Source organism: Schistocerca piceifrons, chromosome 1 (assembly GCF_021461385.2).
Source record: "Schistocerca piceifrons isolate TAMUIC-IGC-003096 chromosome 1, iqSchPice1.1, whole genome shotgun sequence".
Classification (NCBI taxonomy): domain Eukaryota; kingdom Metazoa; phylum Arthropoda; class Insecta; order Orthoptera; family Acrididae; genus Schistocerca; species Schistocerca piceifrons.
Window position 1 is genome coordinate 152847365 of NC_060138.1, and position 13445 is coordinate 152860809.

General features: G+C 38.3%; 1 protein-coding gene across 3 annotated transcripts in view; it reads right to left on the reverse strand.

The window, feature by feature from the left end:
- The window catches only part of LOC124781027, a 109941-nt gene that overhangs the window by 50132 nt on the left and 46364 nt on the right, over positions 1–13445 (reverse strand). For all 3 annotated transcript variants that reach the window (XM_047253837.1, XM_047253827.1, XM_047253848.1), the window contains exon 4: positions 1107–1238. In XM_047253837.1, the coding sequence (XP_047109793.1) occupies positions 1107–1238 (132 nt within the window). The remainder of the gene's footprint in view (positions 1–1106; positions 1239–13445) is intronic.

Sequence of the window (13445 nt, forward strand, 5' to 3'; positions counted from 1 at the left end):
TGCCATATCGATTCACAGTAAGTTGCTTCCTGTTTATGGAGAGGACACAGTGGGTTGTGCCAGTATCCAGCAGTGGTTGCAGAGGTTTAATGAAGGTGATTTCTCTCTACTGGACAAGCCATGATGTGGTAGACCATTAACAGCAATGAGTGATGTGAATAAGGAGCCCATTGATCAAATCATCCAAAATGACAGATGTGTGATGACAGAATAGCTTGCTGAAATGACTTGTTTGTCATTGGTTAGTGTGGTATCACTGGTACAGTCACTAAGGTCAGAAAAATCTGTGCACATTGGGTGCCTATATTATTGACAAGAGAAATGAAAACAATGAGGGAGAATGTGTGTGAGGGTCTCATGAAGACCTTTACTGAAGAGTGGCATCCTTACCCAGGATGAAACATGGTTGTTTTTTTTGGGGGGGGGGGGGGGGGGTGGCTGTACACAACTTTATGAACGCCCTTTGTAGTATGTCAATGAATTTCATTCAACAACGGAATTCCTCCAACACAGAAACTAGGCTCATCAGTGTGTGTTGACAATGTGTTTAACCAAGTGATATCTTACACTATAACCAGCATAAAGTACAAAGTTATCTTGACAGAAGAACAAGCTTCCAGAACGAGAAGTTCTCTTTCAAGATCTATGGGGGCAGGAAAAAGAAAAAAAAAATATCAGGAAGCTGTGAAAGGCTGCATAGCAAGATGATGATAAGAGAAGAATTTATCAACTTGAAATGTTGGTCAAATTACACATTTTTCTGGCAAATACCTATCTTCTGCTCAATTTTTCAGATGTAGGCATGGAAAAATATGTCAGTTTAACAGACAGTAGATGAGCAACAGAACATTCAGAGTGGAATGAGAATGCGCATGATGGTGTGATAATATAGTACTCATTCTGACTCTCACTAATCCTCATCATTTATACTCCATCTCCCTGGTATTGTCTGTTAGAGAAATACTCTGATGTGGCAAGTTGGACATCCTGATCATGAGTGCAAAAACACCCTTTTAATATTTAACACATTTTGAAAGTTTTAAACAACTAACTATGCTACAGAAACTTCCTTTTCCAGCAGAAACAAACAAAATATCCCTGCTTACCTTATATACAGTAATGTTTTTAATGTCAATTTGATCAGGCTGACTAAAAGTCAGTTTATATCTTTGCAGCTTTTGTTCTGTTATACTGTCATCTTCACCACCAATGTCATTGTCACCTGGATTGTAAATTGCCTGCAAAAAATAAAGTACAAACTGAACTACAAAAAACTAATCATTATGCCCAACTAATAAAACAAAAAATAATCAATAGTAATAACAATTAGAGAGTGCTCAGCAAAGCTAACAAAGGGAAGAGTTACTATATGTTAAAATCCCAAAAAAATGAAAGGCAGGCCTGTACTTACCTTCAGAAGACTCAGTATCCAGTATGGATGATAGAAACACACAAAACAGAACAGAAGGCTCATAATTTCCAGAACAATTGGTTTCTCCTTCAGTAAGAAGAGAAGAATTCGTAGGGGGGTGCTGGAAAGAGCAGTGTGGCAGGTAATTCACATCCCAGGCTAACAAGAACCCACCTGTTATGAGGAGGAAGAGATCCAAAGGTGAAGGAAAAGGCATCAGAGCGAGTGGAAAATTAAAAATAGTACATTAGTACGTATTTTAATGTCTTAGTACTGATAACATAGAAGAGACAGAGTGAGTAGTAAAGATAGAAAGACAGATTACAAAAGGAAGATACATAAAATAATAAAGGGATTAAAGAAGGCAAAGGAAGGGGAAAAATAATAGGCTTGGAAAAACATAGAAAAAAGAAAAGAAGGAAGGAAGGATAGTTTTACATATTAGGGATAAGAATAAGTAACTAAATAAACAATAAGATAAAATTCTAACATACACCATACAGGAAAAAATGTGGGAAAGGAGGGAGAATAAATCCAGCAAGGTGGTGGGAAGGGGGGATATGTGCAAGAACATGATCTCATCTATAGAGATCAAGCAGAACTAGTCTTAGGTGGGAGCATACAAATGGCAAGTCGTATAACAGCCCCACAGGCCTCTTCGAATTTTAATGTAGTGCACTCTCATCAAATCTCCAAGGAACACAACTGTTCTGAGCTAATTCATGAATTTTGCCAATGTGGGGAGGGAGATTCCTAATACAGAAAGTTGTGCAGTTAACATATCAGGAAACAAGAGAAGTTTCATGTGTCATCCTACCTTTAATACCATATGGTTTGTCAGTTGTGAAGTTAGTGTAGATGGCAGCCTGTGGGTGCATTGTGCAGATGTCACTATCATTACAGTTTCAGGGGTTGTAATCTTGGAGTATGGATGGTAGTCTTGAGGTGTCATAATGTTTGAAAAGAATGCTACAAAGCTTAAGAGGGTGAGTTGTCAGTCACACTTGGAGAGCTGAGTTGGAAAAAGAATTGCCTTCGAAAGGTGAAGTTCTGGGTTTCAAGTCCCAGTCTGGCACGTAATTTCAATCTACCAAGAAATTTAAAAAATGACACTCCCTCTGCTGCTGAGTGAAAGACTCACTGTGGACACACACTGTTTCCCACTGACTACCACAAATCGCCATTACACAGTTGCATCCTCATACAAACCTTAGACTCTCCCAAAAACTAGTAATTATGGTTTTCACTTGTGTATACTTCTATCCTGACTAAAGGCAAAATCATTAGTGTAGTTCAGTACTTCATAGTTTGTCAATTTTTTTCTACTTTTTGACTGTTGTGACTGTAAAATATTTTACGATTAGGCTGAACTCAATGAGACAGTTGGAGGATAGTACAAATGAACCCTTTGCACTGGGAGATGGTACTGTAACTGAAGGATCAGATGAAGTATGGACAGAAGGGGATTGCAATAATGAAGCAACAACACCTTGAGGTGAGGTCTCTCATGTAAAAAAATCTACAGCAAACAGTAACTCTAAAACTGACACTGTCTCCAGCATTCTAGTAAATGCAGATGAATGGACCAGTACATTGGTTCTGGGCACTCACAGACTTGGTTTATTGCTCAAATAGCAAAAACTATGTATGTCTCATTCCACAAATGATCCAGCTGAACAACTGTTTACCTTTTAATGGCTAATGTAGCATCTGTGTAAACAGAAATGGTCAAATTGTAATAGAAGTGCTTTTATTCACAATATAAGACATAACAAGGACAAATAAATCTGAAATGTGAAAATATATGGCAGTCATAGTCTTTTGAAACCAATAACTAGGTTATAGAAACTTCCACTGTCTCCAGGAAGCAACTGCAACAACAAAAGGATACTGAAGACCCATCAGCAGTAAACATGTGTCAGAATCTAACAGACAATATTTTTCTAAAGACAATTATCTAATGGTTGCTTTCAAATTTCTTTAAATGGACAATCAAAAGAATACTGGTAAAATACCAAATGTTTGGTTCTAAACTGCAAGTTTCTTGGTGGGATACTATTATGGCTTCAAATTTTCCTCCTCCATATGTTAAAGGTAAGGTTACTTAGTGCATAGGGAAAGTCACTTTTGTTCCTAGTATTATATACATGACCGCCACCACTACCTTCAAATTGTAACTGGTTCTTCACAACAAATTTACAATGAGAGTAAATCTATTGTAAGGTATGCCTAATTTTTCAAGCATTTGCCTGTATGAGGTTCAAGGACAGACACCAGACTTTTATCCTTACAGTATATTTCTGAGCAATGAATACTCTGTCAGGCAGAACAAATGCTACCAACTTCAAGTGTTTGAGAAAATCTATAAAATCTATACGAGATTTCCAATTGAAGCTCTGATCAACAAGGGGAGAAACAGGAATATTGAATATTCAGTTTTACATATTTCATTTCCCCAATGCTCTTTTGTTATTAATATCAGATAAACTCTATCACGTGCAGAAAAATATGAACTCTTGCCCTGCTGCCCAAATGTTCAGTGATAAGCTATTTACTAAAAACCAATCAATAATTTTGCTGACCATTTATTTTTCCTTCTGATGTTACATTTCTTTTGGTTTCATTAGAATGCTTGCATCAACACCAGAGAACAATATTTCTGTTTTATAAGTGTAAAATGTTAAGTCATTTAAACACTGTATCGCACTTAATTGTACAAAGTGACAGGGGTGAAAAACATATGCTAACAGAATGCGAATTCGGCATGTTACATGTTGCAATTTACTGCACACTTGTACCTGTTAAATGAGGTGTTCCACATGTCATCCTCACAACTGAATGCAATACTGCACTTATCTCTGCTCTGCGTTAGGGATCCTTTCAAACACCTGGAGTCATCTCCTAAATCTTTACCAAACTATACAATCCACTGTTCCAGTTCTTCAACCATATAAATGGGAGTGCCATACAATTCACTTCTGAGATGATCTCAGTCAGAAAAATCCAGAGGATTGAGGTCAGGTGATCTTAGAGGCCAAGGAATAGGTCCTGCTTAACCTATCCACTTTGGATCATATTGATGCTTTAGATATCTCACACAGCACTAAATTGTGCTAGTGCCCCATGACACAACAACCATATTTCCCAATCATGCACCACAGGTGAAATTTGAGGCTAATTAAATGAGGACTTACTCAAAAAGTTCAGATTTCAAATACATTTGTACTAAAAATGAAAATATTTCATACTGAAGTTTGTGGTGGCTTGTAAGCACACTTCGCAGTTATCTTGAATGTGGCTCATTCACGGAATCACATTTACTTGAATGTCTTTACTTTTATTATTGTATACTTTCACCCTTGTCAGTTTTGAGTTCATTATTAATTACACTCACATATGGAGACACACTGACACACAAAATTGGAAACATCTTCAAACAACAAGGAATAAAAATAGAAATGTCTAAGGGAGGAAGATCATACTGACATGTAACAAAAATCTGGTATTTACCAACACTAGTGTAGCAGCTGTGATGTTCTGCACTTAGGTCAGACAAGTTAACATGAAACAAGTCCTAGATCTGCAAGGAAGCTTCCAGATTTAAAAAGGAATAACAGATAAGAAACACATAACAAATGACAGACAAACATCAGCAACCAGATGTTATTTCAACTAAAAAAACATATTGTAGAGAAAGACACCACAAAATAATATCACAAACTAGGCAATATCCCAATTCTACATCAATCACCATAGTACAGCAATAATTTACACATACTGTGTGTAAAACATGTTAGCTACCTTTACACACACACACACACACACACACACACACATCCCTGGTTGGAAAATATAAGCACTCATGCGCACAGAACAACAGCAAACACTCCCACCACTACCAAAACAAATAAAAGATGAGCGCAACCCGCAATAGCAAAACGAAACACACAAAATGGTCAGATGACAGTGGTTCTTCACAACATACAAAAACATGAATATGTTTAGTTTCATGTGAAAGTGCTGTGTGTTAAAATCTAACATATATATGTGAAGAACAGGAAGAATGGTGTAGACAACAAAACCACCTTATGTACCAGTAAGAATTAATACTGTTTATAGAAGAAGTAAAAGCACGCAACCTGTTGATGATCTTAACAAATTAAATTGTAAAACAGGAAAAACAGAGAAGAAGAACCATATTGTTATAGTGGCCACTGAAGATGCTTTAAATTAAAGCAAAATGCTTTTGGGTTTAATAAAACTTTCATTACAGTTGCAAAAGAAACAATTTTGTTACATAGCAAATGTCACAGGTGCACTGTTTCCCCACTAAGGGCCCTTGAAAGGTTTGACGCTGGACTTCCCTTAGGCCACTGTCCACAGTTGTTTTGACTGCAACATGTTGACAATGGAATGTGATTTGCAAAACAATTACATCTTACTTCTAGGAATGATAAGTTTTCATTCTGCTAGCACGCTCGCATTTCTGGAGAAACAATTACATTATTGTTGTTTATGTTGTTTTTACATTACAGTTTCTAATGATGTTTACATATTATTGATGGCTTATTACACCCTAAGCAAGATAGCTGACATGCATCTCATTTATGGGGAGGTACAATGCAACAGCTGAGAAGCAATGCGTCTGTATGCAGAACAAATTCCAAGGAGGAAGTTAACAAATCATGTCACATTTCAAAGAACTGGCAGCTATCTTCATGAATCAGCATCCCATAGATGGCAAACTGGTAGACTACACACAGTGTGTGAATTGTTCAGTTTGAGGAAGCTGTGTTACATCGAACTGAGAACAACCTCATAATAAGCACACGATCTGTGGCCAAGTAACTACGGTACCGTATTTACACGAATATAAGCTGCACTTTTTTTTCTGGTTTTTGTAATCCAAAACGCCACCTGCGGCTTAGAATCGAGTGCAAAGTAAGTGGAAGTTCTGAAAAATGTTGGTAGGTGTCGCCACCATTAACTTCTGCCATTGCATATATGTAGTGCTACACAGGCGCGCTTTGGAGGCACAAAGATAAATACTGGTGCCAAAACCTCTGCGTCAGTAAATAAATTTAAAAAATGGGTAGAAGACGAGCTTTCTTCTCCTCCCAGAGTTTCGACCACTGCATTTTGATACATTATCCAATTGTGTGTGTGTAAGTTGTTAATGCTTCCATGGAATAAAGTTTTGTTCAGTCTATTGGTCATGTTGAACCATACCTAATTACAACTTAAAGAGATTATTCAGTACAGAAAGAATGAAGAAGCCAACTTCAGTTTATTTTTTTTGGTTTCATGGATGGATGATCCTCAGACTGTTGAAGAAGCCTTATCATCTCTCACGGTGATCAGTGGAAGAAAGCAATGGATCAACAGTACGACTCCTTGATGAAAAATTAAACGTGGTCGTTGGTAGCTCTTCCACAAGAAAAAAAAAAGAGTTTTACCATGCAAGTGTGTATTTAAAATGAAGACGGCAAGGAGGAAATAAATCAGTATGCGGCAAGATTAGTAGTTAAAGTATGTGTTCGAAGAAAAGGTGCTGATTATGATGAAGTATTCTCACCAGTTGTAAGGTACGTTTCATTCATTACCTGTTTGTTTTGGTTGCTAACTCCAACCGAACTGTTGATCATATGGGTGCAGTTAGTGCATTTGTGCATGAGGACACTGACACTGAAATTTTTAAGTCACAACCAGAGATGTACTCGGAAGGCATCCTAGTATGTTTGCTACAAAAGTGTCTGTACGGTTTGAAGCAGGTTAGCTGACACAGGAATTAGATTGATCCCTATACATGTATTATTTTGTCAATAATGTTATTCACTACTACAGCCTATCGACCATATTTGATCAACAAGTATGTCGGAGTGGAAGTGAGTTGCAACAGAGCCAGCAACAGGCAGGCAACAGTGTTATGCGTTGCGATGCAAAACACAGCTGACATGCATTGCAAAGCAGAGCCAGCTGGGTGCAATATACAAACAGCCAACTCTGCAATACGCTAGCAGAATGATGGAGCCTTTCCTCCATTGCCACCATGGAAGTTTGTAGCGTATGTGCCATAAGCCCTAAATGAATAGTCTGCATTTTATAAGTACTCAGCCATTCAAGTACTAAAATATTCTCATCTCAGTATCACAGCCTACACCACAAGCCTGTGACACTTGGAGCAACATCCCGGAACGCAGTATGGTGTCTGCTGTTCGACCATGGGCAGCCTACCCCGAGTCACAAGGGCAGCCGCTGCTTGAGCAGTGTGTCACCCACTCGCTGGAGGGAGGTCACAGCCGCCTCCGAGGTATCAGCTACTGTGCTGCCACACGGTCATCACCATTGCAACCAGAGACGTTGCTGACAGCCACATTCGAGTGACACCACACTCGGCTCTGCTCTTTGCACTGTCAGCAATGATAGACATCTATTGTTTCGCTTGAGAAGCAACTGGACACTTCCAACAAGCTGTTCCTGAGGTACTACAAGCTGTTCTGATGTACTACGGCTGAGGATCAGAATAAAGATGTTAATTAGACAAATCTACTGTCATCCTAACGTCTCATTTCACTCTCCATAGATGACAATTCAAGGGTCATCTAACAGTACAGTGTGGATAGATGATTTACTAATTTTTGCTAGGTATCAGAGAAACAATCTAGTAATCAAAGAAAAAATAAAAGAAAAATTCTGCAGGAAAAGTATTGGCAAAGTGAAATAATGTATTAGTATAATCGTAACTAGAAATCCCAAAACAGGCATGATTATCCAAAGAAGCATATAAATGAGTATTGATATGTCCAACTGCAGACCTGTTGGAACTCCTGTTGAAGTGAATGGCACATTTGATAAAAATTCTACTGAAAGAAGAGCCAATATTTCTCACAGCCAAGTGATAGGATGTCTGTTGTCTACTGCAAAAGTGACAAGACCAAATATTTTACATATTGTAAAGAAGTCAAGTGAGGGCTGCAATGATCCACAGAACTCGGGTATCTTTAAGCGACCAAGAAAATGTGACTTAACAGAAGTAATTGGATGGTGTGATGCAAACTTGCTATTGATCCTACAGATAGGCGATCTTGAACTGGATACGTGTTTCTGTTTCAGAAAGGCAGTATCGCATGGAATTTGTGCAAACAGCGAAGTGTAGCACTTCCTACAGCAAAGGCAGAATGCATGGTAATGATGTCGGCAGCTCACAAAGGTGTGTGGTTCCTACAGCTATAAACTGAACTCTATCAACTAGGTAGTAACGCATTAGTAATATATCGTGATAATCAAAGTGCAATAAAAATGGCATCTACAAACTGCTTTCATCCATCCTGAGCCGTGCACACATTCATACCAATACCTTTGCTTGCGGGACATCTTTGTGTTTGGTTACATAGCTACAGTTTCTCTAGCATCTCAGGTGGTGTCCTTGCAGCTACTTGAGCATGACTTATCCACGCACATGCACCTGCAGCTCACACTAGTGGGCATCTGCTGAAGGGGGGGTTGGCTGTCTCAGATTGTACATACCTGGACTGTGACCTGAGTTTGCTAGCTCAGCGCATCTGGATGGTGGGTGTTTACTTCGAGCAGCATGCCTGCACGTACTGGAGAGTTGTCACTTCCCTCTGCCTGTATGGTAGTGGGCCATACTCTGGAGATCAACTAGGCCTGTTTCCTGCTGCCTTCATTAGTGGATGTGGTCACAAATCCTGCTCTTAATTCTGCTAAACCTGATACAGGACAATGCTGAGCACCATTTTTTTTTTGTATGTGGTAAAAGTTCTGGCACAGTTCGTGAAAACCCCTATGCTTTTTCTAGCAAATTTTGTTTGATGTTCTCGCCATAAGCTGCTACTGCTATCTGGTGGGTCAGCAACCTGGTAAAAAGGACGTGCCAGAGTTGAACATTTATTCAATTGTAAGAGGGCTTCCATTTTTACTTTGTTCTGTTTGGAAGCACCTGATCTAGAAAGACTTGCTTTTAACCTGCAGTACTAGTGCATGTGTTTCCTAAGTTTAAGTACACTTAAAATTATTTTTTAATTATTGTATGTTAATTGTGATGTAGAAAGATCTGTCTTTACCTGCACTACTGGTGCATGTATTTTCTAGATCTAGATATCTTCAAAAAAATTTTCACTATCCATTAATTTTGATCTAGAAAGATTTGCCCCTATCTGCACTACTGGTGCATGTCCTCTCCATGTCTAGGTATGTCTGATATTTTTCATTGTCAGTTAAAAGTAGAAGATCCATGAGTGCACTGTACGTTATTTCAATATGTAACCCCAAGTAATTGCAGGTCAAATGAGCTCTGTTGCCTGCCCTCATTTTCTCTGTCATGGTTGGAGACCTATGTGCTATTTGCCATTTCTATGTTATGTAATGCATTTTATGTGTTTATGTTCTAGACTCTGTACTGAATTGGGCAACTGTTTGAGGCATGCTCCAAGCTCAAGCCAGTTAATGTGCACTGGTTAATCCATGGATTTCAGCCACTTTATTTGCTTTGAATTTGTCCTTGTTTGCTCTTGTAAATAATTGCTTGTGCCTGTTGATTTGCTAATGCTCATTCTCTTTTTGAAAAGCCTGCACAGAAGTTCCATATTCTCCTCTCAGGACAGGCTTTAAAAAATAAAAAATAAAATAAAAAATATGTTGAAAGTGTGTGTATATTGTGGTCTTTCTAATACTGATTTATAAGTAGCCAAAACTATTGTTGGGCCCAGTAAGTACCTCTGGGGCAATATTTTAATGTACCGGTATATGGATTTGAAGGAGTTTGTTTAGTTTTATTGAAAAAAGGAACTCTATGTATTATTACACAAACTGTAATTTAATTTTTTTATTTGAGGTTTTCTTGTGGGCTTAATGGATTGTAACTGACTACATTAAATTTGGCCTCTGTGGCAAATAAGTAGCACTCACTTTGTTGATGCAAAAATTCAACCTCTGTGGTAAGTAAATATGTTAAGTGTTATTTTCTTCACACTCAGCACCTTACCACTTCTACATCTGAGCTTCTTACCATCTCCATATTCTCAGGAAAAATGTTACAGGAACAAAAATCAAGTCTGTGTTCATTAAAAGCTGTGACATAGTAGCCGACAGCTTGACTAAGGGAACGATATATTAAAAATAGATATATTTGTATTGTGTTGAAAAAATTTGTTTGCCTTCAGGGGGATATAAGAATCCAAATTATTGTATGCTGTCGCAGTCTTTCGAAATAGATATGGATATTCGCTGACTGTTAGGTTATGTTCTGTGTAAGGTACATTTTTCTGTCATTGTGTTTGAAAGTTAAAAGAAGGCTTATCATTTATTGGAAATAACTTCATAAAATTTCCTGCACAGAGCCCCACCATATTTTGCAGTTTATGTCAAATAATATTTAGACAAAGTATTTCTCCAACTGTTGAATTGGGTGAGATGAGCCAATACTGTGGCCAATACATTCTCATGACCTCACTGCTATAAATTTATTTATTTATTTATATAATAGAGGGAAACATTCCACGTGGGAAAAATATATCTAAAAACAAAGATGATGAGACTTACCAAACAAAAGCGCTGGCAGGTCGATTGACACACAAACATACACACAAAATTCTAGCTTTCGCAACCAACGGTTGCTTCGTCAGGAAAGAGGGAAGGAGAGGGAAAGACGAAAGGATGTGGGTTTTAAGGGAGAGGGTAAGGAGTCATTCCAATCCCGGGAGTGGAAAGACTTACCTTAGGGGGAAAAAAGGACGGGTATACACTCGCGCACACACACACACATATCCATCCGCACATACACAGACACAAGCAGACATTTGTAAAGGCAAAGAGAAACTCTTTGCCTTTACAAATGTCTGCTTGTGTCTGTGTATGTGCGGATGGATATGTGTGTGTGTGCGCGCGAGTGTATACCCGTCCTTTTTTCCCCCTAAGGTAAGTCTTTCCACTCCCGGGATTGGAATGACTCCTTATCCTCTCCCTTAAAACCCACATCCTTTCGTCTTTCCCTCTCCTTCCCTCTTTCCTGACGAAGCAACCGTTGGTTGTGAAAGCTAGAATTTTGTGTGTATGTTTGTGTTTGTTTGTGTGTCAATCGACCTGCCAGCGCTTTTGTTTGGTAAGTCTCATCATCTTTGTTTTTAGATATATTTATTTATTTATTTATTTTTGGGAGGAGTAAAGCAAATTGTTTATGAGATAGTGAAAGACACACCAGAACAGATTGTTGTATGTTTGGCTGACGTTGCTGCCATTATTTATGAAACATCTGGTTTTTTGAGCATAGACAATCTTAACGCACAAGATGACAGTTGTACATTAAGACAAGTGGATGACATTTTCAGCTACATCTCTAAACCATATTCAATAAAAGCAGTTTGAACACTGTCTCCAAACATCACTCATATCAAACCCTTCATGGACCCCTATTGGGAAACTGGTGAGCCAGTGGAATTTTTGTCACATAAAAAACAATATTTCTTTTTATGTCTCTAAACACACTAAAATTTTGTATACGAGGTCTTTTCAAAAAATTCTGGAACTTTCTCCACAAAATTTTTTCACACTTATCTTTTACTTATTGTACATGGTCTCCTTCAAATTACTCTGCTCCACAATTGATACACTGGTCCCAACATTGTCTCCACTAACGGAAATAGTCTGGATCATGCAGAGCGCCATCTGTGACTTTCCTTTTATCTCATCTATCATTGCAAAACTATATTCTTTCAATTTGGTTTTCAACTTTGGAAAAAAAAGTCATCAGAGGCCAAGTATGGGAAATACAGAGGATGAGGCACTTTTTGTGCAATATTTATTCACCAACAGTGATGAATGTGTGGGTGCGTTATCATGATGACAGAACCATGAATTGTCTTGCCACATTTCAAGACCTTTCCTTTTCACATTTTCTCACAGGCATCATAACATGCCCTGATAGTACTACCAATTAACAGTTTGTCCCTGTGGCATGAATTCATGATGAACTAATCCTTCAAAGTCAAAGAAAACTATCAGCATGGCTTTAACATTTGCCATGGCCTGACAAGCTTCCTTTGGTCTTTGGAGACCTTTCCCCAACCCATAGTAAAGACTGAACCTTGGTCTCCACATCATAACCATAGACCCACATCTCATCACCAGTTATGATTCTCTTAGGGAACATGTCATTCTCATTTCCGAAATCCAAAAGCTCTTGAAAGATTCTGAGGAGAAGGTCTTTCTCTTCTTGACTCACAAGCTGTGGAACAAATATGGCAGCAACATGATGGATTCCAAGATGCTGTGTCAGGATTTCATGACATGATCCAACTGAAATGTTACATTCTTCTGCAATATCTCAGACAGTCAGTCTTCGATTGGCAGACACAATCTCACTGACATTCCTGACACGAGCATCATCGGTAAATGTCGCAGGGCATCCTGCATGAAGGTCATCTTTAACTTCCATTCATGTGAACCATTTGTAACACCAAGTATGGCTTATGCACTCATCAAAAGCTTTCAGCATCATTTGGCGTGTTTCTGTAAAGGTTTTCTTAAGTTTAACACAAAATTTAATGCAGAAGCATTGCTGCTCTAACTCCGCCATCTCAAAATTCGCAAAAAGGTGTGACACAAAATTCTTCTCAACACAACACTGAACAATAACTAACTTCTGGCAGTCACACATTAAACACAGGCACGTGCAGGAATGACAACCACATTTTGCTCCAACACACCATTGGCATGAAATTACAAAAGTTCACGATTTTTTTTAATAGACCTCGTACACAGTTTTTACACACCCTGCATAACTAGAACAGGAACTTTCCAATACTGAATCCTGTAGAACACCTGTAGCAATGTGTTTCCATTCAGAAAGATCTACCATGAAAACTTTATGAGTCACCCAATATGCGGCTTTGCCTCCCACCAGCTCTATATGAAATGAAACAGTTACTTGTTGTACCTTGAAACCCATAAACTTAAGTTTGTCCAAAAGAATGTTCTCATGAGCACACTCAAACGCCTTAGTCACAGCAAATAAAAT